General features: G+C 41.1%; 1 protein-coding gene across 4 annotated transcripts in view; it reads right to left on the bottom strand.

The window, feature by feature from the left end:
* Positions 1 to 23,518, bottom strand: part of ptpdc1a (protein tyrosine phosphatase domain containing 1a) — a 28,584-nt gene extending 5,066 nt beyond the window's left edge. The window contains exons 1-8 of one of the 4 annotated variants that reach the window (XM_075461863.1): positions 23,340 to 23,518; positions 15,848 to 15,943; positions 9,032 to 9,203; positions 8,162 to 8,242; positions 7,844 to 7,962; positions 3,089 to 3,226; positions 1,896 to 2,998; positions 662 to 847 (exon numbers count right to left, since the gene is read on the bottom strand). In XM_075461863.1, coding sequence (XP_075317978.1) covers positions 662 to 847; positions 1,896 to 2,998; positions 3,089 to 3,226; positions 7,844 to 7,962; positions 8,162 to 8,242; positions 9,032 to 9,203; positions 15,848 to 15,935 — 1,887 coding nt within the window. In that variant the 5' untranslated portion in view covers positions 15,936 to 15,943; positions 23,340 to 23,518. Of the gene's footprint in view, positions 1 to 661; positions 848 to 1,895; positions 2,999 to 3,088; positions 3,227 to 7,843; positions 7,963 to 8,161; positions 8,243 to 9,031; positions 9,204 to 9,316; positions 9,866 to 15,847; positions 15,944 to 23,087; positions 23,286 to 23,339 lie in introns of those variants that run through there. The other 3 variants (XM_075461864.1, XM_075461862.1, XM_075461865.1) reach the window with 3 other exon arrangements.
* Between the last annotated feature and the right edge of the window lie 3,700 nt (positions 23,519 to 27,218).

The following is a 27,218-nucleotide window of genomic DNA, read 5'->3' as shown; positions in this document are numbered from 1 at the left end:
TGGTTCACCCAAAGGACAAACACAAACTGAGTGGCGTCGTGTATGTAATGCAGTGAATAGTGTGTGGACCTCTATATATAGGAGAGGTCAAACAACAGCTCCCCAAGTGCATGGAACAACATAGGAGAGCCACCTCCTCCGGTCAAGACTCAGCAGTTCACCTCCATCTGAAGGAAATGAGACAGTAATGTCTCCTCTTTCGAGGACGGTAATGTACACATTCTGGACAGAGAAGACAGATGGTTTCAGAGAGGAGAAAAGGAAGCCATCTATGTTAAAGTGGAGAAACCCTCTTTGAACAGAGGAGGTGGTCTCAGGTACCACCTTCCCAACACCTACAATGCAGCACAGTCTCTCTTCTCCAGGCTCAATTATACTCACTGGCCACATAAGGTTGTGCTAAAAAACAACACCACCCCCACCCCGTCTCCTGGCAGAACAGTAAATCATGTAAACAGATAAAACCAAAATGAACGAGAAGCAGACTGATGGAAAGAGAACAGTATCAAGAAAAGGAGCTTGTAATGGGCAGTGCTATGGTTTGGCCGTGTATTGCTGCAAAAGGAAGTCTGTCACTGGTGTGCAGTTGAAACTTGGTGGATACATTTTGTTATTTTCTTCTGAAGGTAAAAACGTTCTGGAAGATATTCAGCACAGCTACCTTTTCTAGGGAGTTTAGGGCATTTTGCGGGTTTACGTTCTTCTCCATGAGGACCTTTATGTCCTCACTGCTGATGACAGGATCCTTGAGCTGCTCCAGCCACGACCACATCAGGCTGGAGAGGACCAGAGGGTCCCTCTCCATACACAGCCTCTCCCACGCCCCCTCTCTGGAGTTCAGCTCCATCTGCACAGCACAACAAAGTCTGACAATGAACGAAGGGCCGACTGTTCTAACTTCAGACTGTGTTTTAGGGATGGAACTTCTTTGTTCACTGGTAAATTGGAGCTCTAAATGTATGCTGCACTGCAAAAAGCAACACTTCTTTCGCAGCTTTAGAGGAAGAAACAATTGGCCAGTCACACTGGGCTAATTAGTCTCACAGCACAACTCTGCTCAGATGAAAGGTTCCACCCATTTGAGTAGTTTTCAGCGTGGCTTGAACAGAGAGTGCATATGAAGTAGGGGTGGGCGAAAAAATCGATTCATGTACATATCGCAATTTTTTTATGGGATGATTTTAAAAATCGATTTTTCTCCCCTGAATCGATTATATTACGTCATATCCGTGTCCAGAAAAACTTCATCAATTCATTACATTAAGTTATGTTAAGATTAGCCCACATTTGTGCTGTGTGGACATTTCAATTAATTTTTTAACTGTAAACTTTAAAAAATGCTGTACATGTTAAGTACCTCTTTTTGTCTCAGTTGAAATAAATGTCAGCTGCTGGACTGACTGACACAGACTGATGTGCGTTGTTTATGGGAACGACATTCATTCTAGAAGTGTATGATTCAACTTGTTTGTTGTTTAAGGAGGAAGAAAATTGCAATTACTGATTATATCAAATCGCAATACTTGTAGAATCGCAATTATCAAGAATCGTGATACAATCGAATCGTGACCAAAGCATATCGTCACACCTCTAATATGAAGCTAATGTGTTTACTATTTTAATAATTTAACATTTTCTGCAAAGCACGCCATTATTAGTCACATTTCACGTCAGCGCTGTGTACAACAGAAGACACTGTCAAAACTTCCATGAAATGTGGACACAGTGGAGGGAGGCTCACAGTCTCTGCTGGGAAATCCAGTCTCTACTTACAGAGGCAGTTCAAGTTGGAAAAGAATAATCTGGAATACATGGTTGCTACAATCAAGTTAGATGTTAGCACATCATAATTCATGGTACAAGATACATTTGGAAAGACCTTATTAGGGGAATACCTGCCACACTGAGACCTTGGAGGAGAGCTCCTTGTCTGTATGATCCATGAGCAGAGCTCTGGCCACCAGCAGTCGCCTGCTCTCAGCGGAGAGCTCAGACTGGAGGGTGAAGACAGGGACCTCCGTGGTATTTTCTTTGGCGGTTCCTCCATCCTGTAAGACATCCTCTTCACTGGATACTGGTGTACTCTTGGGTGACATAGTGTGCCATGTTTCATCACAGAGACATTTCCTTCCATGCTCAGACAGATCGAGAGTCAAACTCTGATGACGCTTATGCGGTGGCTTTTTTAAAAGAGAGAACTCAGTGTCTTGCTTTGCTTCTGTCTCAGGGTCTTGAATGCTGTTCATAATGTCCCATGGAGAGAGATCCCAACAACCGGAAGGGTTACGGGCTATAAGGCTGCTGTGGGACAGCGAGCGTTTGATCAGGCATTTGACTGGTTTCTTGATCTTAGGATTTTCTAAATTGTGCCACTGTTCAAATTTATGAAGTACAGAATCACTGAGGCTCCTGTTGTTGGACAGAGAGGATCTAGGAGGGCTTTCTGAATTCTGCTGCCTCCACAGAGGGTCAAGCTCATTGTCACTGGCAAGAGGTTGATCATTAGCTGCTCTGGTCTGTAGTGCTGGTGGGCTGATAGAGGTTGATGCACAAGGTAGGACAAGGATCCCTTTCCCTCTCATTTCATTCCCAAGTTGCTGAAGGGCCTGCTGGGACACCGTCTTCTCCACCTCAGCTGTGAGGTCAGGGATCTCCAGCCACTCCTCCTCAATCACTACTTGTCTGTTGGCTGCAATTTCGACGAGGAGTCTGCAGACCAGCTGGACAATCTTTGGCACATTCTTCATCTGCCGAGCCTCGTAGCCATGCAGCAGGTGACGCTGCCGGGTGAGGTACTGGGACAAGGTGACAGCGCTTGCTTTGGGATCTGCACATGAAAACACACTTCGCAGAGGAACCAGGAACTGGGCAAATTCCCTGACACACAGCAGCTGGCCTCTGGTCTGAATGGAGTTGGGTCTTTTAGCTCGCACAAAAAGGATGGCTTGGTCAGCGTTCATCCGGGTTGTGAAGATCAAGTAACAAGCCAACAACACGCCTGAGTGAAAGAAAACAAACAAAAAAAACCCTGATATTTCAAAAAGCAAAACCGAGCATCTCAAGTATGTAACCAGGTGGTGTTACAGACCTGTTCTTCCAAGACCGGCATGGCAGTGGACAGCCATTTTTCCTTCTTGAACAGCAAATGACATGACTTTCACCATATCAAGAATTGTAGTCAGAGATGCTACGCCATAGTCCTTCCATCCGAAGTTGTAGTAATAGACTGAAATAAACAAGGTCAGAGAACAGAAATAAGAGCTGGGCACGATCCCCCTCTGCCCCTTCCTGCTTCAGCTGATTATTCATGTTCACCTGTTGACCTTCTGCCTTGATTCTCCTCTTTATCAGGTTTTTGATTTTGTTTGATAACTAACTGCTTCATTTTTATTGTTTGAGCTACGCAGGTTTGCTTGCAAGTGGCCCATGAAGTGATGAGCTACACACACAAAGGCAAGGCAAGGCATCTTTATTTATATAGCGCATTTCATACCACAGGCAACTCAATGTGCTTTACATAAAGACAAGGCATTTAAAAGAACAGCATAAAGCAGCATAAAAACAAGCCATTTAAAGAGAATTAAAAAAAATTGAATAAAAATTAAAACACAGTTAAAAGCAATCAAAGAAGAGGGGAAAAAAGAAAAAAATATAAAACAATTAAGAGGATTTATAGCATTATGCTTTAAAATTATTTAAAGGAACTCAACCATAAGCACACCGAAAGAGAAATGTTTTTAACCTGGATTTAAAAGTGCTTACAGTTGGGCTGATTTCAGTTCTGCTGGTAGTTTGTTCCAGTTGTGTGCAGCATAACAGCTAAAAGCTGCTTCACCGGGTCTAGTTTGAACTCTGGGCTCCACTATCTGACCTGAGTCAGTAGATCTGACATACACACATATACAGTATATCTACATATATATACATAAACAGAATATAGATATATATATATACACATTTTCTCTATTCAGTAAATCCCATGAAAAGACTGAAAGCATTCGGTTGAGTTCCTTGTGTTATGGAACTGGAGAAGATGTGAGATGGGATTATATAAAAAAAACAACGCTGATTTAGAGGTTTCCAACTCCATCACTTTCAGGTTGGAACAAGTGTTTGTTGAGGAAGCTTTCAGAGTGTCAGACGAAAGACCGTACTGTCATAAATGCAGTTGATGCTTTGATCAGGTGACTTGGCTGAACATCTCAGGAGAGCTCGTTAGGAAGAGGAATGGAGATCACTACCCTCCTAGGACAGAAAGCACGTGAGATCTCTCAGTAATCACTCATTACTGCATCACGTCAGAGTTGTTGGCAAAACAAAACAACACTGACGTTACTGAGGGAAATGTTGAGTCTACCTTAACTCCAATCCACAATCTGCTCCAAAACGACGGATCAACCAGTAACATCTAATCATACATGATTGTGCACAAAAAACTCACATTTTTCTAATCTTGACCAGTGGTGTGTCCCATACGCAATGCTACAGAAAGTGCGGTGATGAAGACTGAGATGAAACATTGAGTTCGTTCAATCAGCTTTGACTATGTTCACTCTAAGTTACGGTGAGTAAGTGTCCAGTGGGAAAAAAACCCCATCAACAATGGAGCTCCGTTTCTATGACTCACTGGTAAACAGAGCCGTCACGATTTCACTCCAGAAACATGAGCACACTCCAATGTGGACCATGATATTTAATGGAAAAACTAATACATTTACTCACTGTAGTCAGGTCATTCATCCTCTATTTGATTCATCGATGTAATTATCAAGCTGGAATCTTTTGCTTTGCTCATTCTGAATATATGGAATTATTGTGTTTATGCCATTTTTAAAAATGACCCCGGGATGGGTGAAAAACAAAAAAAGCCTTAAAAGTTGTCTCCAGTTCATTAACATTCATCTTCCTGTAGTGCAGATTGCAGTTTGGAGGTTTAAACATTAGGCTGTGTAACACCGTTGTCTGTCAGACTTGAGTATTTTGCATCTATTGTGTCCTGTGGGGAAAGCTCACTTCGCATTCTTCATTCATATTTCTAAAAATTTGGGGACTCAAGAACACACAAGACACTTAATAAAGAGTGTATACTAATTAAAGCTCTCTACATTTCTTCAAGAAGACAAAACCATTTTTCAAGTTTGTTTTTAAATATCAAAAGTGAAATACAGATATTTTTCACCCATTTTTTTCTTTATTCAATTCAATTCAATTCAATTCATTTTTATTTATATAGCGCCAAATACAACAAATGTCATCTCAAGGCACTTAGATAGTAAGTCCAATTCAAGCCAATTGGAATTCAATTAATTAATAATAATCATAATTCATAAAATAATCCAATTCGTTCATATAGAGCCAATCATATTCCATGTTCGTTAGCAACCTTTAGCGAATGACACAGCCTCTTAAAATCTTTTCTAGCAAGTTTTTGGTGGATTTACTCCATGCTTACCAAAAAAAGCATCTCGCGGCGTCAGCCTTTGGTCATCTTATGTGCGCTGCTCGTTTGAGGTCTGTCCACACATTTTTGTTGGTGATTAGGTTGGCAGACTATAGGCAAAACCTTTAGCTTGTGCTTCTTCACAGTAGAATCTGAGGTGTGTTAAAATTCACTTTTCTGTTGTCGAAGCCATCCTGTTTTCATTCAGGTTTTAACACGACTGGTGGCTCCAAAATGAGCTGCTTTTTAACGGAGTCTATTCTCTTGACCCATTTAGGCCGGGAAAGCATTGTCGCATTTCTACCTTTAAAGCCGGGGGCGCTGTTGCGTTATTCTACCATTAAGGCCGGGAAAGCGTACACATCTTTTTCAGACGGTAGCGATTGTGAGGAGTTTCTTGGCTTTGATGATGCTGATGAACGTGCTGACCCCCTTGATCGAGATTTATGGCGATATGTTGTATATGTTTGAAGATGACGATAATGACGAGGATGATTTTGAAGGGTTTGAATGTGAGTGGAAGACTGACAATTACCACCGTAATCGACGGAGAGATTTCAACCGCACACCAGGGGTGAAAGTCGATTTACCTGCAGATGCCACACCGTTGCAGGCATTTAATCATATTTTTACTGAGGAGCTTTGGGCGCATCTCGTTTCCGAGACGAATAGATACAGTGACCAGGTACTTCAGACTCCAGCTCGAGCAAAGACGGCAAGGTGGTCACACGTAACTGTGCCGGAGATGAAAACGTTTATTGGGATGTGTATGGGCATGGGACTCCTTGTGCTGCCAGTACGAAGAGATTACTGGCGATAAAATAAATATATAAATATATAAATAAATCATTTAAATATAAAATTAAATTTTATTTTATTACTGTTTTCTAATTGAAAACAGTGCTGTTGCTGCACTTTACTTTTTATTTTATTTTATTACTGTTTTTTTATTGAAAATAGTGCTGTTCCTGCACTTTACTTTTTATATTTTCTATTTTCGTGGTGTATGTAAATAAACTCAATTTCCAAAGAAAGCCACAGGTGTAAGCTCTCAAATACTTTTTGAATTTTGTTTCTATCTGCTACAGAGGCTGAGAAATCAATCATTTAGTAGGCGTTGACACAATTGCTGAATTTCCAGAAAAACTTCAGGTTTTAGGGGGTCTTTCTGAAATCGCCCATAGGTTTTACAGGCATTCTTTTCCAGGCGTTTTAGGCCTAAATGGGTTAAGGAGTTAAAACAGTGTGTTAAAATTCACTTTTCTGTTGTCGAAGCCGTCCTCCTTTCATTCAGGTTTTAACACGACCGGTGGCTCCAAAATGAGCTGCTTTTTAACATAGTCTATTCTCTTAACAGTCCTTGTGCCACTGGTTCCAACAGAAGCCCAAAGCATGACTGATCAACCACTGTGCTTAACAAAAGGAGAAGTGTTCCACTTATTACATTGTTCATCCTTTTCTTTTTCAAACACATCTTTGGTCGTGGCCTTTAGAATTGTAACTTCATTTAAAACTGGCCTTTTAGCTTGGTGTGTGCCCGGGTGGAGGCGTCCTGGTCGTGGGTTGTGAGCAGCACCCAGCGCAGATGGCCTCCTGTGATGGCGTTTCCTGACCTGGCTCCTCTGTATTCAGCCACACGTTTCTAAGTTTATTTTATTTATTTATGAATATATATATATATATATATATATATGCATATATGTGTGTGTATATCTATATATACATATATATATATATACATATATATATATATATATATATATATATATATATATATATATATATATATATGTGTGTGTTTACATATGTCTGTTTGTTTGTATGTGCTAAGTTGGGGCAGGGTGGGGTGGGGATGGGGGCTGCTTTTAAACATGTATAGCACTTTGTGCTACATTTTTAATGTATGAAAAGTGCTTTATAAATAAAGTTTGATTTTATTCCCTCTTGGAACCTTCTCGTGCACTGCTGGCATCCATCGGTTTTAATTTAAGAGTGCACAGCAGTTGAACTGCCAACTTGTTGCTGAGGAAAAGCAACATCTAAATGCAATGGCGGATTTCCCTGTGGATCATTGAGTGCAAATTTAACATGACTCACAAAGCCACGACAGCAACATTAACAGCAGATTCGGCAAAGTCGAAACTTCAGTGTGTGTGCTGCATCTTGGATAATTTGTGATATTTTCATTCAAAATCATAGTGTAACATTTTACTAAGCTGGATTTATGAATAACAGGTACAAGCAAAAGGAGCAAAGTAACAGCTCCTTCTGTTTTCTTTTTTCCAATAAAGCAGTGAACTGCATTTTGAACATTGATTTTCCATCCATCGCTTTACCGCTGAGTATGAGCAATGATTCAACCTGTGTTCTTAAAGAATAGTGTGTCAGTAGAGGTAAACTCACCGTCCGCCGCCATGAAAATTTCAGGTCGATAAGTGAAACCACTCTGCTGCTCTAGAGGGTTGCCACAACTGGCGTGTTCTCCGGGTCGCTGCAGGTTAATGACCGTCTTCAAACCACACCTGTGAACAGCAGTCAACACGACACATGTGTTCAGAACAACGTTTACACACCGGCACCGAACGGCACTGCAGCTGAACAACAGCGAGAGAAAACCCCTCTGCAAAGGTTATCCATTTTTAGTGAGTTCCTTTAGTTAGTGTACACGATAAAAAATCCAACGTTTGATTCAAAATGAGGAGTCAAAGAATAATACTGTACCTTTGAAACTGCTCGATTATATTATACTTCTCTATGATTTCAGTGGAAGGCCTTGCCATAGCTAGCAAGTTGTCAGTGATCCTTCAAATGGAAAAAAGAAACAAGTCAGAAGCAGATGTAGACAGCGGGGGGAAAAAAGCGCACATTTCAAACTGTGTAACGAGGAAGGAGTAATTCTGGACAAACCATACACACCCTGATATTTATCATCATATCATTGAGAACAGCTCTATAGAATATTAAGCTCTTAAAATTTTCAATCAGCATATTTGCTTTGTGCTTTCATAAATTCAACTTCATTTCCCATAAAGCTTATTTGAATCTTTTTTGGATTTCTGTTATAGTCAGATATAGTGACTGAGACACCACCTGTTAAAGAGCACACATTAACCTTTTACAAACTAACGCTCACAGGGCCGTTATGGTGACATTCTTCAATGCAAAACAGCCAGGATTTGTCCACACGCTGATTATTTAATACTACTTGCTTTTATGGCTGATGAAAAATATGCAGACTAATTTGCTAACGATGGAGAGAGGTTGTCAGTGGTCTTCTGGCATGGGGGGGGGCTGTGCCGTGAGTGAGGAGAAACGTACACACTCTGGCACGGCTTTATAGGGAAAAGCATGCAGCATCAGACCGTACTGACATAAAATATATAGTCTTACTTTAGATTTTGTTTGGAGAAACTGGTCATATGAAGGAAAAAGTTGTTACAGCACCCGGCCCTACTTTACAAGCTAAAACAAAACTACAAACAAAAAAAAAAAAAAAATGGAATCTCGAGCCTCTGGGCTTTCATTTGAAAGCCCAGAGGCTTTCAAAGTAAGTACATAGTACCCTGAGCAAAGTAGCACTCGCCAACATACCAGGATGAATAGAGTCCCTTAATGGCTTGCTCCTCGTCACTCCAGCGAGAGGGGTTCTCATATTTACAGGCTCTCCCTCCACAGGCCATGGAGCACTGCATGTGACCGGGGATAACGTGCCTCAGAGTCTCCCCCATCTTGGTGTACTTTGCTGTGGGGACTCGAGCATTGGCTGGTGAAAGAAAAAGAAACATGAAATTAATTGATTTGACAAGTCTCCAGTAGGCTTTGTTCAAACTTTCCCCTTGCATCTAAAGTCAGATCGAACTGCAAAATGCAAAGCACTTGTTATTCCTCTGGTGTGGCTGCATCTCCTGCTCCTGCGCTCAGTGGGAGGCTGAGGCTGGTTCATGATGACAGCCACCATCAGTCTGTGGGAGGAGGAGGAGAGGATCTCCAGGGCAGAGCTGCGTCTGCACCGCAGGACCTTCAGCAGGATGTCCGAGGCAGAGTGCCTGCGGTCATGCCTCCTCACACTGGCAGACATCTCCCCGGCTACGGAGTGGCGTCCTCTGTGCTGCTGCATCTGTGAGCGGAGGCTGTGCTGCTGCCTGCGCTGCTGCCTGCACTGCGGGTGTCTCTGAACTAACAAAGGCTGGTGGCTCAACGGCTCTGTGTGCACAGTGAATCATCGTTCAGCATTAACCCACTGCTGATCAGGTCATGAGCAGCATTTGAAGTGTCACCATGACAACCATCGACACAGCAGTCAGGGGCACATTACAGTCACAGATATACACACAACAGATCTAAGGCAGTAGGCTTGTAAGTAAGAGAGAATGACGGTGTTCTGGTGCAGCACAAAAACACGCAGCATCAACCAGTGTCAACACTTGTACCGTTTCTGATTGGATCCTTAATAATAAAGTGGTTTACATCAAATAAAATGCAGCACATTAAAACTTAATGAGAAGAAGTACAATACCCTTATTAAAGGGACACTGTGTAATATATTAAGTCATTTATTAGCTCAAATCATATTCATTCATAAATTAGTCCTCATTGGTGTAAAATTATCTCTTTCAACAATCCCACTTATCCTCCTGAGTGAAGAATAACTTGTCTGTATCTACATAGAGCGGGCAAGCTCTATGGAGGCTGCCATGTCCTTCCGGTCTATGAAAAACGACGACGTGCTGAGAGGGACATAAAGCACTTCGAATCGCGTTTTCCCCAACGCCAGGCCTGCAAGTGACGAAATGACGACATTTTGGGATCCTCGTCGCCAAAAAAGCCAAAAAGAGAATCTTGACACATACCGTCTGCCGTAGTTCAACAAGTTGCAACGCACATTTGAAACAGCGAGGCGCTAGAGAGCAAATTCATTCGACAAAATAAAATTGCACCACTAGATGGGGGAAGAAATTACACAGTGTCCCTTTAAACTTCACATTTTCATCCTAAATGTAGCTCCATGCAGCAATGACAGGGCTCAGCACCTTTGCCATTGCCATGACACAGTTGTCATGGCAATTTAATCATATAACGCTATATGTATTCATCCTGAGCCAGCTCAAAAGAAACACAACAATTCAGCAGGTGCAGTCTTACAAAGAAGTTGTGGCGCAACCACTGACCAACGTGAAATGAACCAGTCCACAAGGTCGAGCTCCATCCACAATTCTTGAGCAGAGTTAGTCACATGAGGTAATCTATGTTAGGCTGAAGTGACAAAAAGTCATTTGCAAAGTCGAACACATCTGGAACATCATTCATTTACAGCAGATTCCCCCAAATGTGATGATGAGCCAAACAAGACAAAACTGTAGTGCACAGAAGAGTGTGACATGGATAACAATAGCAACTATGTTCATTTCAATCCTTATTATTGTATTTTTATAAATGTAAATGTACTTTATATATAAATATTTATAATAATTTATATTATGTTATATTATTATTATAATAATTCTACTTTATTTAAGGTAAACACAAGAAATAATGGACCAGACTCAGTGAATAATTCCCTATGTAGATCAGTGAGCAGTGCTGACCAACATGTCATTGGAGTCAATGACATGGGGTTAGAAGATAACACTTTGCATTTTTAAATTTTTTTTTTAATCACTACCACAATAGAAATTGCTATATTAAATAAATCAGTAACAGAAGAGCGAGAACAGAAGACAAACTTGTATGTGTTGGGTTAAGTTGAGACACTGGGCCTTATGCAACAACCGTTCGTACGCACAGATTTGTTCTTAAGTCGTGTGTACGAGTGATTTAAAAGAATGTGCCAACCATGGTGCTAACTCTAATATTAGAGGACGATAGAGGAGGAAGATAGCGGACTTGTGTCTGTGCTTGTCCTGTTGGATCTCAGTGCTGCATTTGATACGGTCGATCACAGTATCTTAATACACAGACTTGAACATGTTATTGGGATTAAAGGAACTGCATTAGGCTGGTTTAAATCATATTTATCTGATAGATTTCAGTTTGTTCTTGTAAATGAAGAATCTTCCTCACACACCAGAGTAAGTCATGGAGTTCCCCAGGGTTCTGTGCTTGGACCGATTCTTTTCACTTTATACATGCTTCCATTAGGTAACATTATTAGACAGCATGGCATAAATTTCCATTGCTATGCTGATGATACTCAGCTGTACTTATCTATAAAACCAGATGAACCCAATAGGTTGGTCAGACTACAAGCATGTCTTAAAGACATAAAGACCTGGATGACTCAGAACTGTCTGCTGCTAAATTCAGACAAAACTGAAGTCGTTATCTTTGGACCTGAGCGTTTCAGGGAGAAATTGTCTAGCTATATAGTTACTCTAGATGGTATTTCCTTGGCTTCTAGTTCTACAGTGAGGAACCTTGGAGTTATTTTTGACCAGAACTTATCATTTGACTCGCATATAAAACAGGTTTCTAGGACTGCCTTCTTTCACCTTCGTAATATTGTTAAAATCAGGAACATCTTGTCTCAGAGTGATGCAGAAAAACTAGTCCATGCATTTGTTACTTCAAGATTGGACTACTGTAATTCTTTATTATTGGGCTGTCCTACATATTCTCTGAAAAGCCTTCAGTTGATCCAAAATGCTGCAGCCAGAGTTTTGACGAGAACTAACAGGAGAGATCATATTTCTCCAGTTTTAGCTTCTCTTCATTGGCTCCCTGTTAAATTCAGAATAGAATTTAAGATTCTTCTCCTTACATATAAAGCTCTTAATGACCGAGCTCCATCATATCTTAAAGATCTCATTGTAAGATATTTTCCTAACAGAGCACTTCGTTCCCAAACTGCAGGTTTACTTGAGGTTCCCAGAGTTTCTAAAAGTAGAATGGGAGGCAGAGCCTTCAGTTATCAGGCCCCTCAATTGTGGAATAAGCTGCCAGTAAATGTCCGGGAAGCAGACACCCTTTCCACTTTTAAGACCAGGCTTAAAACTTTCCTTTTTGATAAAGCTTATAGTTAGGGATGGCTCAGGTGATCCTGAAACATCCCATAGTTAAGCTGCTATAGGCCTAGACTGCTGGGGGGCCTCATCTGACACACCTTTCCTCACTTTACTCTCTTTATGTATATGTGATATTATTGTGGTCATTAACTCGTGTTTCCCTGTTCCAACAGATATCCTTTGAATGGTGTTACAGTGCCGCCGTCGCGGTGGTCCCCTGCCCCCCCCCCCTTTTTCTGTCTTCTCAAACCCCAGCTGGTCGAGGCGGATGGCCACCCTTCCTGAGTCTGGTTCTGCCAGAGGTTTCTTCCTGTTAAAAGGGAGTCGTTTCTCTCCACAGTCGCCTCAGGCACGCCGCTCAGGCCGGGAGATTGGACCGAAAAACAAAAAGTTTTCAGTGCAATCTGTTGGTTTTCTTAGCTAGGAAATTGTTTTTGAATTGGCTCTATATGAACGAATTGGATTATTTTATGAATTATGATTATTATTAATTAATTGAATTCCAATTGGCTTGAATTGGACTTACTATCTAAGTGCCTTGAGATGACATTTGTTGTTTTTGGCGCTATATAAATAAAAATGAATTGAATTGAATTGAATATTGTGCTGCATAGGAACACTCGATGGCGTGTCGTCATGGCGCCTGCATTCAGCTTTGTCCATCCCTTTTACATGTTTGCTTCTTACCTACTCCTTGTGCTCACATGTGCAGTATTAATTAATGCAGCCGAATTCCCAACAAAGCTGCTCTCATTCGTTTAATTTTCTGTTTCTTAGTCACATGTTCAAACAGCTCTGGAGTTGTTACTGAAAGGCAGTCCATTAAGACGACAAATCAACCTGCATAACTGATTAACTACATGTAACTACTGCGTCATTTGAAAAACAAGAGGTCTAAAGACACTGGGCCTCATGCAACAACCACTCGTATGAAGACATTTGTTCTTAAGTCGTGTGTACGAGTGATTTAGAAGAATTTGCGCATTCACCAATCTTTTGGTATTTTCCGTTTTCTTTCAGGTACGAACAGAATTTACGAGTGATCCAGACCTGTCGCAGGCGTGTCCTGAAATAGTCCGCTGTTATTCTAATCAAGTTTGCTTGACTAATGGATTGTATATTTAATTACTTTGAAGCAATCATAAATAAATATATACATTATACCCCATAATGATGCCGACATTATTCTGTTTGACTTAAATAATGCACTAATTGAAGGTTAATTTAAACTGCTCTATAGCCCAGAGAAGGTATTTTGCACAATATTGCCATGAACGAGGGTCTCCCACTACCTGAACCAGCCCAGGCAGACAAGGTGTGGTGCCAGAAGACCCCCCTCATTAACCGCCCCATCAAAGTGCCATCATGATGAGGCAACAACTGATTGCACGGCTTTAGTTGCAGTCATCGAGCCATGGCGAGACGTTTTTTTAAAGCCATTTTCATATCAAACCATTTCTTCTTTATCTCAGTGACATTACGAACTACAGGTGACATGGTATTAACAGCACTCGTAATAACTTCCCATTTCTTTGCTTTAGCAGGTCCCGTAATTCCACTGCTGACACTGCTAAAATGACAGATTTTCCTTTTTGGATCTTTGAAAGCAGAACTTCAATCTCAGAGGCCCTAAAGTTGCTCTTTTTGCGCCTTGATGCCATTCTCATGACTCAACACTTCCTGGCACAGGAGAGAGGAAGCGTAGCCTTATATGGTATCATTTTGGGTGTGGAGTATGCAAATCTACTATCCTGGTGCACTGAAATACGCACGGGTGGCATTCATCATTTACGCAGGTCGTTTACACACTTTTTCCCAAGTTTAGAGCATTTGTTGAATCTGACGTGGCGTGTTCGTACGAGACCTTCGTACGAAAAAGGTTAGAGAAATTTAGAATAAAAATACGAAAATGTTCTTGCATGAGGCCCAATGTGCTTAAAGACCACTCAACAATTCAGCTGCCAGTCTGCCATCAAAATGAATCCAATAGGTCAAGTGATACCGCTGGCTCACTCTGCGCGTGGGATCAGCATTCAGACTGAGTACCAGCGAAGATGAAAGGGGGATGCATCAGGAAAGAGCAGGCGATAACAAGCCAAGAGCATCAACAACATAATGTACATCAGTCACATTCCTCTCACAGTCTTACAGCCAGCTGTAGATTTTCTTAGGATGCAAATGATGATACATTTTAGAGAGCCTAAAGATGATAACTCAACGATTCAGACAACACATTTGAGGAGACAAAACGTTCTATGTAAAAGGTAAAAATCCTTCCTGGCCTGAATTCAAACTGTGTTCACACCATAAGCCAAAGGGCTGATGCAGGGTGGCAGCTATGCTGTTTCTCTTTATTCATCTTTAAAACGAGCCTGAAAGAGGTTAAAAGGTTAAATGCTTTCTTTTATTTCAGTGTATGAAGTTAGATGTGTTATTAAAATCAATTCTTCAAGTAATCAATTAAATCATCATTCAATTTAATTATTATTGCAAATCTCAAAATCTTTGCAAAGGAAATGCTGGAACTAGCAAAGGCTTGATACTTTTCCTTAAAATATACTGAATAATATACCGTTTAGTAAATACTAAACTTTTAATTTAAGGCTTTTTAACGGCTTTAGTGATCATTTTTATTGTTCATGCTTTTAGTATTTATTCTATTTATATGATTCAGGGAATGCTGAAAAATATCTGTGATGTTGCACTGTTCACTTAATTGATTTTACTCCATTTTAAATTAATCATTATTACAATCCTGAGTACAATAATCTGAATATAAAAACAGTTAGCAAGTCATCTCCAGCCCACCTGCTTATTGTTAAAGTTCAAGTTTGAAACAGCTTGAAGATCAGTTTGGGTTTTCCATGATTCTGTGTACTCACATTTATCAGTCACATTTTGGGCTGTTGTTTTAAAATATGACTTAGCCTGGAGACCAGCTTCAGAAAGGATGGAATATCATAGATCCACAACAAACCTGCATCAATCAATTTCTGAAAGCGGCAATATTCAAAAGGACCTTCAAAAAGCACCTGCAGCTTAAAAAGCTCCTGATCTCTTCATAAGAACCGCGGTTCACCATTTCCATTGTCTTAACTTAACACAAGATATTTAGCTGGCCTAATTTTCCAGCTCCTTGAAGTAGATTATATCAAATTTCATAGCAATACATTAGCTTTGTGCATTACTGCCGAGGTTAATATGGGTCACCAATTACAACACAATTACAAAAATAACAAGACTGAAAAACACTGGAATTAATTTCTAATCTAACTTCATATGAAATGGCAGGTTAACATCACAGAAATCGTGTGAAGTTGACAGACCTGTGCAGCTAACGAGAGAGAACATTGTTTTTTAAAAAGCAGGGCACTCGTGTTGTTTTCGTGTTGCAGAGCTTTGGTACCTGTCTCCATCTCTGCGCCGATCTCTCCTCTCTGGGAACCACTCGTGGAGAAGGGCAGGTCAGTCACAATGCTGACACCAGCTGCCATGGCAGGGGCTGAAAGGGGACAATAAACCTTGTGTCAGAGGAAGGTAAAAAAAAAACGGACAAACCAATAGCTAACCAGCAGGTCGGTTGTGTCGATTACGCAAACAGCGAAAGGGAAGATGTGGTGTGAGGAGTGTGAGCGTCGTTGCCTGGCAGGAGAACTCAGGGGAGAGGAAGAAATGTGCAAAGTGAGCCGCCGTGCCAGCAGCTCATGTGTCAGTCTGACCCCAGCACCTCTGGGAGCAAGCAGGTGTGGCCGGGGGACAACAGCAGGAGCAGGGAGCACATCCCAGATCTGAGGTGCTGACTTACAAACCACACCGACATCAGCAGCACCCACAACCAGCAAACACAAATGCTTCAAGATGAGCATACAAAACGGAGGGCTACTCACTCTTGGTTGGAGCTGAACATCAATAGGCTCCGATAAGGTGAATTGATCCTGTTTTACAAGGCTGATGCCACATTTATCAATTATTCAGGACAGGTGACTGCCTCCACCTGCTGTTGTGCAGCTTCTGAGCTCCATTACTTGACTCACACATCTGATTTATGCATCTCAACATCACAGTTGTGTCACACAAATCTCCCACAGTGTCGATGTAACTCCAGGGAGCGAATGTTCCTCCCGTTACTCCCAGCTGCTCTGGCGGCCTCAGAGCCGTGTGCAACCGTGCTGCTGCAGGAGTGAAACTCTCCACCTTCACAGCTCTCAGCCTCACTGTGATCCATTAACAATTCAGCAGGGTCTTGCACCTTACATGCTAACTTTATGATAAGCAAACCATCCTTGACCTTTGCTTTTTCTTTGCACTTTGATGCAGTCACTGAGGTGGGCCTAACCACGGAATTAGGAGTCTGTACATCACACAATAAAACAGGACAGAACTGCCTCTGAAACTGACAGCATGGACATCGTATCAAAGTAACTATGGATGTTTAAACGATATGAGCTAGAAAACAGGCTGCTGTAGCGCTGCATGACTTTGTAATATTATAAAAACTGAAACATGGATGCTTCACACACACATCTTCAACCCTGAAACAAATACCTTTACAACCACCACAATTCAATTTCCAATCAAATCAAATGTGAAAGACAGTCACAATCTTCCCTCTGTTCCTAAACAAGGCCAGTGCCACATCACTTATTTCCCTAAGGGGGTCACAGAACCTCTGGGCTTAGTGTGAACAGGATGGAGATACCACGCACCTGCCTGAGCTGCGAGTCAGAGCAAACCATCCTATGACAGGCATACTGACATCTTTTTTTGTTATTTTATTGTTCAGTTATATCTATTTGTACATAAAACAATACAAAATTAATCAATACCCCTCAATACCCCTTCAAGGTAATTACATTAATTATTTCTCAGTCCTTACTGTGTTGATTAATGACCAGAAAAGTGTGTTCGCAGGACAGTTTTCCACCTTTAGACTGATCAAGTCTGATAAATAAATAGATTTAAAAAAAATAACAAACCAGCATATTTTGAGGAGCCACATTTGTTTCTCCCTCGTGGGAGAATCAGTATTGATCTGTAGGAGTTAACCCTCCAACATCTGCTGTCAGTGTAGCAGTGAGTGAACGCTCACATACTTTTCTGGTGACCTGTGTGTTATTCCCCGCTCTCTAAATGGAAGGTGCTTGACCATTTTTTCTCGGAAGAACCCGACGTGTTTCTCTGACAAGCTCGCAAGGGCAATCACGTCAACGTGCTTATGCATTGAAATATTCATCTTTTTGGGGTGCCAATACAACTCTAAACGGACTCTTGACAGATTTTGAGAGGAGCCAGCACCACACCATGGAGGTTAGAGAGCTGTCCACCTAATCTAAGAAGCAAAGTTTCAGGAGAGACTGCGGTCAATGGACACTCAAAGGATCGCTGCGGCCGCTGAACACGGCATGCTCACGCTGCACCGCCTCTGAATTCTCGCAAGTCTTTCATGAGCATGTCAGCTGCAGTTCTTAATCATGCTGATAACTTGTACCACAAATGGAAGGTGACTAGGGTTGCAAAGGGGCGGAAAATTTTCGGTAAATTTCCGGAAAGTTTCCGGTAAATTTCAATGGGAAGTTAAGCTTGGGAATTTTTGATATTTTCCATATTGGAAACTTTCTATGGGAATAATGGGAATTATGGGAACTAATGGGAATTTAGGAGAACTAACTGGGACTATATTATATCCAAGCATAAATATAAACAGAAGTCATAAGAAAACATCCATACAAAATGTTTTCAACAGATATTTCAACAGATTTATTTGTAAGTAGAGTAGAACACATTCTAATCACTTGTTTCATGGATGAACAAAAACAGGAGTGTTGGGTTCAATATAGGGGTGGGCGATATGTATCGTTTGTGAAATTATCGTGAATGTTGTTTTGACGATGAGTAATTTTGCAATATCGAGATATAGGCTACATATATATATATATATATATATACATTTTTTTTTTTTTCAATCGCCAAAAATCAATAAAGTGCGGCGCCAGTGGTCCTCTGCCCTTACCACGGCGCCACGCCACGCCCTGCTTTGAACACTCTAATTTTTTCAAAGTAAACGCTTCGGACCCCGCGGGACACTCAGCTAAGAGCATCGAGGGGGCGCCGAGAGGCAGGGGCTGGGACAGACGGTAGCTCACCTCGCGGCGGACCGTCAGCTCGATCCCGAGATCCAACTACGAGCTTTTTAACTGCAGCAACTTTAAGATACGCTATTGGAGCTGGAATTACCGCGGCTGCTGGCACCAGACTTGCCCTTCAATTGATCCCCGTTAAAGAATTGAAAGAGTCCTGTATTGTTATTTTTCGTCACTACCTCCCCGAGTCGGGAGTGGGTAATTTGCGCGCCTGCTGCCTTCCTTGGATGTGGTAGCCGTTTCTCAGGCTCCCTCTCCGGAGGGAGAAGTAGCCTGAGAAACGGCTCGAGGTTATCAGTCACCAAAGCGGCCGGGGCACCCCGAGAGGCACCCCGCATGGGTTTTGGGTCTGATAAATGCACGCATCCCCGAAGGTCAGCGCTCGTTTCGCATGTATTAGCTCTAGAATTGCCACAGTTATCCAAGTAACGGTAGAGCGATCAAAGGAACCATAACTGATTTAATGAGCCATTTGCAGTTTCACTGTACCGGCCGTGTGTGCTTAGGTGCTGTTTACACATACCCGGGTATTTTGATAAACGAAGACCTTTCCCTTCGTTTGTGCCTTTCGTTTATACACAAACGGAGTTATTTCCTCCGAAAATGAAGCTAAAAAAAAAACTCCGGCAAAAGTGGAGATTTTTTAAAAACTCCGTTTAGCGTTTGTGTGTAAACTGGTTGAAAGAGACAAAAATGGAGTTTTGGGAATGGAATGAGGAGTTGTCGTCATAGTACAGAGCCCCGCCCCTATCCGCCATGTTGGCAGGATGCTAGCGTGAAAACGCCATTCTCTCCGTCCATTGTTTATCTGGCAAGCATGGAGGTACTAGCAGCATTTCTGTTGTTGAGAGCTATACTCGCTTGTGTGATTTTGAAAATTACAGTCATACAATGTATTGAACAACAAAGACAAATTTCACGGCTTTAGCAGTTTTATAGTCCAGCGCAAAGTGTAAAAGTAGCTCAGTCTCGCTATCAGTTTTCACACACATGAGCCTGGCGCCATATTTTCTTCTTGAAAAGGATCCGGAAGTTCTTCCTGTCAGCGGTTCTCTATTAGGCTTCTGATTGGCTTGTGTGGAATTCTCATTGTTCTAACACTGCCACCGTCAGGCTTGGCGTAATTTAACAGCTCTTGATAGCGTATTTATGCGGATCAATGTAGACGTGTTTTTTTTTAAAAACGGGGCTGTGTGCACCTAGTTTTTTTTGCAAACGAAGGTTAGAAAATATGCGTTTATCAAAATACCCGGGTATGTGTAAACAGCACCTTAGACTTGCATGCTTGTGTTCATTTTATTGTGATCTTAACGCAAGTTTTAATTTTTTTTTAAATATCGTCAAAATATCTTTATCGTGAAAATCCTAAAAAATATCGAGATATATTTTTTTGCCCATATCGCCCACCCCTAGTTCAATATTATCCATTCCCTATCCCCACTCATTCAAAAATTCCCGTTAATTCCCTTAAATTCCCATGGAAAGTTTCCGTCTTTGAAAATTCCGGGAATTTTGCAACCCTAAAGGTGACCAAAATAATCAATATCTGCTGCTTTCAGAATTTTGCTTCAGTTAAGATGATCTTGGCTCCGTTTGCCAGAGGGTGCATTGTTTCACTGAAGCCGGACTGAGAGCTTTCAGTCTGTAACTTCAGCTAACATGCAGCTCGTTTTCTAATGAGGCTCAAAAACAATTTGGACCGACAAAGAGTCTTATTTCAACCATAAAATCAATCCTGAAGAACACAGTTTGCCTCTGCACAATGGTGTCGTGAGAAATGAGCAAACCAGAGATGAAAATTCAGCCCAAAAATCAAAATGAACTGATCTACATTGTCTGACATGAAGATATCGTGAACATGTCAGCATTATTTTTGATAAGATCATTCAACATTTTTTTTTCTCCTTACAAAGGAACACACATAGTCCTGAGAAGTGATTTAACTCGTCACCAGTGAATACGGATGAAGTCTCTTCTTTGAGGCCTCAAAAGACATATTTGGCAACAACAAGCAGGAGTCCACTTGATGGGGGGTGGTTTCTGTTCAGGTCCACGATCATCTTTTGTCATTGTTGTACATCGACTAGTAATTGATCTTTTTGTCTTTTGCAAAGTGAGAAGCTGTTACCGAGAGGCATCGTTTCCCAACCTGTGACAGAACACCACTTCTGTTAGCTCCTGAAGTCCATGGATAATTGACAATGTAAAGTTAGTGCCTGTGTTTTTTTTCACCACTATTTCACACTGTAATCCACACTTCCCTTTACAAACTTACAATGGCACCAAAGGCTAGTATAATACTGGCTGGAGGGTTTCCAACATCACAGAAAAAAACCAACCCAATCAGTTCATTCAGTGTAACTGGGGCCTGACACCACCTGGCATTGTTTAATAGGAAGCTCTTGGTAACAAAGTAGTGAATGAGAAGCTGTTATTCAAGACAAGCGTGATGCATGTGCAACAGATATTATATTGCAGTCACGTTTAATCTCTTCCCTCAATTGTTAATTAAGAACCAATTAAGCTGAATGCTTCACACTTTTGTGGTGAATCCATACTCATGTCCACTGGGAGGCCAGCGTGTTGGTGGACATGGAGGAGATGGTGTGAAAGCTGAGAGTTGTCTGTCAAGCTGCTAATGAGTGTGGGATGTGAGAGTCATTTCCACTCAGTGCTGATAAAGAAATATGGCCGACAGGATGGTGTTTCTCGCACCATGTTTAATTCATGGTAATGTGCCTAAAGGGATCCTGATAAGAACACAGTGTGTGCTCAATAACACAGAGTAACAGACCGTAGTGAACCTGTGCGATTAATAAGCTGCTTTTCCAGCTGGTATCCCGGTTATTAATCAGCCACTCGGAAAGCAGAATTAAAAAAAGAAATAAAAACCCAGAGGAACTCCAGTGGGAGGTTTTACCCTGGTAAGTGACTCGAATCAAACAGTTTGTGAGGGGAAAGCATCTGCCGAAGAAAAAAAAACAAAAACCTGAATCCCAACCCCTTCTACCAGAAAGTCCTACTGACTGAGAAAAATAAGCACAAATATCAACATTGTCAGACAATAGTGACAAAAATGCTCGTTAAATCTTAGTGGAGCCCAAAATGGCCTTTTTAAGATCTTATTTTGTAAAATAATTCTAAACCCCAAATTATTCAGTTTGTAATTATTCAGACCTGAATACATGCATTTATACATGACCTGACGTGCTTTCTTCTTTGGCTTGAAATATGATTGCGCTGATTTATCAAAAAGTGTACAAAGATTCACCAAGACAAGTCACAGCCTGATTTTAATAATGCGGATGTAATTACATCATAAAGCAGACGAGGAAATAGGCCGAGTCTCAAGTTAAAACGTCAGCTGACTAATTTGCTTCTTGTGTTTCTTTACGGGGTGCTGGGATTAAGCATTTTTGCTGCAAATCCTGCACAAAGTATCCATGCTTGCGAGGTTAAAAGAAAAAACACCAAGTTTAACGTCTAAGGCGAATTCAGATTACAATGCACCATGAACTCCAAAATCTACATAAAACCCACAATGGGAAGGGAAACTGGACAAAAGTTTGGCCTTTTGTAAGAGCAGCAACGGAGAAGATAAAGACTTTTTTTCCAACAACAAGTTAGCTACAATGCAACCAAGTCAAAGGAATCTATTGCTTGATTCATAACTAAACACTAACAGAAAGTAAAATCAAAATGTTTGTTATCACAGGTACACATCTTTTCCTGTCTGTACTAAACACAGTGCTGTTGTATCTGAAACGACAAATCTGTCTTCCACTTTTTTCTTATCTCAGCAAGTAATGTATCCCAACACCAACATTTCCATTAGCCGTCACACTTAACTCAGATTTTACACTTCTTAATAGAAACGTGCACAAGATCTTTAATCAAAGTCGTTTTTGTTGCACAACAAACCCCGCACAGCATTTAACACTCAGTGCAGATGTGATTTTAGCAAAGCCTTTCACTGACTTAATCTATTGAAGCAAAAAGTTAAATCTATGTTCTCTGAGATAAGCACTGCACCAGTTGCATCTTTTGCAAGTAAAAAAACAAAAAAAAAGAACCTCATTTGACCTTCAATGCTGTAGGCCTTCTTAGTGACAAAGAACTGAAATGATCATATCTTATGTTCAATCCAAGCCAACACTGCATTTAGCCATGTTGATCACACTAGTGAAGGAGCTGATGATGATGATGAGACAGAAGAAAAGGAACAGTCTTTACACTACCAGCATGGAGGGACAACTTCCTGATCTTAAACAGCTTCAATAACCTTCTACATGGTGACCCTCCCTCTATGTACCACTTCCCAGGCATAAGGAATCTGAGGTTAGTAATCTGAGTAACAGAGAGGCTATCTTTCACAGAAACTAGTGCAGTACGGCACAGAGGCATCTGCTGATGAGTATGTGGTCACCGATTCATGTTGAAGTGTGCCAGCGGATACAGTCACAGTTTAGTAAAGCCAGTGAGCAGTTATGTTCTAAGTCCACTTACCTTCAGAACTGCCGGCTCCACTAACCCTTAAAGCGTTAACTATTTGACTCGGAAGTTCCCTGAGCCATATTAAGATCAACTGTAGCGTTTGAAAGACTGACTTATTGACCGTTACGGAACGTTAGCTCAGTGTGTGTCCTGGTGCTGATGCTGCAAGCTGAAGACGCAAGCTGAAGACTTAATGCTAGCTAATTAGCTTATTCCTCTCTGTTAGCTGAAGCTAGCAAAGTGCCTGGAAAAGGCCTTATTTACCGTTTTCCTGTCGTCCGAGTGCGGGGCAGTCTTTACAGTGTCTGACAAAGTCTCGTCAGCTCTCCAAAGCCATTGCTGTTTTATCGCTGGCACGTAGCAAGCCGGTGTTTTTCTCTTGCCACATCATTTAACTAACCACAGCTAGCTTTCTAGCTTTCTTAGCAACCTGACATGTTGTCGTGTATAAGATACGCCACGTGACCGCATTTACAACTCAGTTGTTTATTTCTATTGTTTTGAGCCCACTGGCATAGTTTTGATGGCTATATTCAGTTTAAAAGAGGCCGATTTTAATAATTCGTCTTATGTATTCATACATACTGAAAACAAAGAATTCTATTATTTCTGTTAGTCACATATTTATTGTAAATTTGAGTAACACAGCCCAATATTTTATTTTTTAGGCCTGTTGTTTTCATTAAGTAATATGTCTTTCAATCAAAATAATGCACATATAAAAAATATTGGAGGAATTGTAAACACGTTATTGTGCCTGACGAGTCATCTTAACGCTTTACAGCACTATTACTACGCTGCTCTGGCCTTATTGCACCCGGGTGATGCAGTAATGGAGGTTTTACGACCGGATTCTCGGACAGAAAATATTTTTCAATTTCTGTTTCGTTACATGGTCCATTTTATACTAAACTGAATTAATTGACTTAGCTTAAAACCATTTGTCAAACTTAAGCAAACTGCAACAGAAAACTGAATGGGGTGCAGTCAGTCAGTGCAGTTCAACAGTTTCAGACTCTCCTGGTCGTTGATCCTGAGCTAGATCCATCGATCCACTGAAATCTAGTGACTTTAATGGTCTTTTCACTGGTTGTGCTATCTCACATGACTTCCTGAAGCTTTTCTGCCCAACTTAACGATAAGAGGGCAAACCTCTCCAAACTACACAGAAACATATTTTGGAAATATGGAGTACTGACACGAGTCTTACTTCTTTTCCTGCTGTGCTCTGGTGCAGCCTAGTGGTTGTTTGTTGAAGTTATGCCATCGAGATATATTATAAAGGGAAGTGCAAAATAGAATAGAAGTGTGATGCTCTCTATCAGTCTCATGCATATGGGCCAAACACTCCTGAAGTGAAGAAGTACGGAAGCCATAGAGGGTCATACATACATACATTTTATTCTATCCATTTTCCCGTGATAACGAGATATTATATCCCTCCTTTTTCTCATGATCACGTGATATTTTTTTCCTCCGTTGTCTCTTGATAACGACATGATTCATCTGCGTGAAGCGTGTCTGCTCATGTGCACTGCAAAAGCTCAAAATCTTACCAAGAAATAATTGTCTTATTTCTTGTCAACAAATCTTATAACTAAGTACTATTTTTGATGAGAAAAATGACACATATTCTTGGTAAGACTGAGTTTTTGCGGTGTAATGAGATGTTGTGATGTTGTGGAATGAAAGAAAATGTTTTTGTATTTTATTTTTGTATTCAAATCTTTTGCATTAAACTGATTTTCAAATTTAAATATGATGTTAATCTTATTATTTAACAGTCAAATCATATTTGGAGCGATAATACTGATTTCCGGTGCTGGTCATGTAGAACAAAGTGGACCAGAGAGGCTACTTATAGTGCACACCTTTAGTGTATCAGTGAAGTATTTGTTCTTGTTTTGTCAAAACTCAGCTGGTCAACTATGCAGTTAAAGCTGCAGTCTGCAAGATTTGTTGTTGTCATACGTAAAGTCCTAATTTTTGGCATTTTAAGAGTTTACATGATCTATCAGAACGCTTGAAGTTGAAAACGGTGACCTCCGTAATCGCAAAATGCAAGAAATGCTTATTTTTTAACCAAAAATAAAAAGTTATTCAACTTCCTGTCCCGCCCCTTCAAAACACATGAGAACTCGTGCACGTAGACGTGCACGCCAGATGCGCGTACACGACTCCTCATTCATCACCTCACCTGTCATTTGCGATCATGGAAGACACAGTAAGTAGACTAGCCCGTAATGAAGTTCAATAGTCCAGATAAATAAGCGTGGGGACGAGCCTACCTTGTATCGCGCGTGCACAATCGGTGATTGACAGGCAGCAGAGCCCAGCTCGTAACCTGATTGGTTACCTTTTACCGGTCCGGTCTGCAATTTTGTAAACAAACCTGCTGGCTTTGGAGGGACCTAGCGGGACATATAGGGGACCTAGAGAACTCATTTTTTTTGTATTGGGGTATTTAATGTACTACTTTCAGAATCCCCGGACAGTTCCAGGCATTATGCTTGAAAAAGAGTTGCAGACTGCAGCTTTAATGGCGACATCAGGCTCAGTTATTGCTATAACTAGTAACAGTTATGTTACCTGTTATATTTTAGCTTTGACTTACAGAGGAAGGGGGTTGTTTCTGAATGTATGTATGGATTCTTTGCATGACAGAACTTTTACTTACAGTTTTGGATGTCACAGGGAACTGTGTTTACAATGATTTCTGGAGGTGTTCTTGAGCTCATTGAGGGATTTCCATGACAGAATCATGCCTGTCTTAATGTAGTTCTCCCTGAGGGCTCAAATATCCCCAGCATTCAGTACTGATTTTCAGCCGTGTCCCTTGTGCATAGATATGTAATTGGATTCTCTTAATCTTTTGATGACAGTACATATGTTCTAGAATGCGCCGCTGAGGGTGGCAGCATGTTGGAGTAGCTCTGTACCTCACATTGAGATTTTTTCTTTTTTCTAAATTTCATTCCTGTTTTTTCTTGGAAGAAATTGCATTTTTTGGACAACTGTTCCTTCCTGCCTTGGATGCTGTGCAGCTGGATTGATTTTTCCCAATACTTTTGTATATTTTGCTCTTTTGTTATGATGCATAACCATAGCAACAGGATGGTTTACAACAGGGAGCAGCTGATTAACATTGGAAAAGCAGAAATAATTTGACAACTGAAGCCAGAAATCCCACTGGAATTGAAAAGGAGGCGTCGTGGATGCAGAGCAGGAGCAAAGAAGAGAGAAAGAAAGAAGAAGTTCAAACCATCTCTGCCATCCATCTCTGTAAGTTTTTGTCCATATTATTTGCCAAGAGAGTTCACCAGTGTTGTTTTGGTGGCTGTTTACATTCCACCCTCAGCTGTTGCCGACACTGCATGTGATGTCATCAGTTCCGTTGTTGCTAAGATACAGACACAATACCCCAATTCTTTTGTGGCAATATCTGGTGATTTTAATCATGCCTCACTCTCTGCTACACTGCCAACTTTTCAACAGTTTGTCAGCTGCTCTACCAGAGAAAACAAGACATTGGATTTGTTTTACACAAATGTCAAGGATTCATACATTTCCAAATCAAGACCTCCCCTGGGTAAATCAGATCACTACCTTGTTTTTCTCTGTTCAGCATATAAACCCCTTGTCCAGAGACTACCTGTCACAAAAAGGACTGTTAGAAAGTGGTCACAGGAAGCTGAAGAAGCCTTACAGGGTTGTTTTGATGCAACTGATTGGATTTCTCTTTGTAAGCCACATGGAGAGGACATTAATGCCATGACTGAGTGTGTGACTGACTATATAAACTTCTGTGTGGACAACACCATCCCCACCAGAACAGTGAGATGCTTCCCTAATAACAAACCCTGGATCCCCATTGAGCTAAAGGAACTATTGAACAAGAAAAAAAGAGCCTTTAGGGAGCGAGACAGGGAGTTACTGAGGAGTATACAGAAGCAGCTCAAAGTCAAGATCAGAGAAAGCAAGGAGGTGTATAGAAAGAAGCTTGAGAGTAAACTGCAGAGGAACAATATCAGAGATGTGTGGTCAGGAATGAAGAAGATCACAGGCCTCAAGCAGAGGGAGGATCGGATGGATGGAAGTCTGGACAGAGCAAATGAGCTGAACACATTCTTCAACAGGTTCAGT

This window comes from Odontesthes bonariensis, chromosome 3 (genome assembly GCF_027942865.1).
Source record: "Odontesthes bonariensis isolate fOdoBon6 chromosome 3, fOdoBon6.hap1, whole genome shotgun sequence".
NCBI classification, from domain to species: domain Eukaryota; kingdom Metazoa; phylum Chordata; class Actinopteri; order Atheriniformes; family Atherinopsidae; genus Odontesthes; species Odontesthes bonariensis.
The sequence above is the reverse complement of the archived record's forward strand: the minus strand, read 5'-3'. Positions and strand labels throughout refer to the sequence as shown.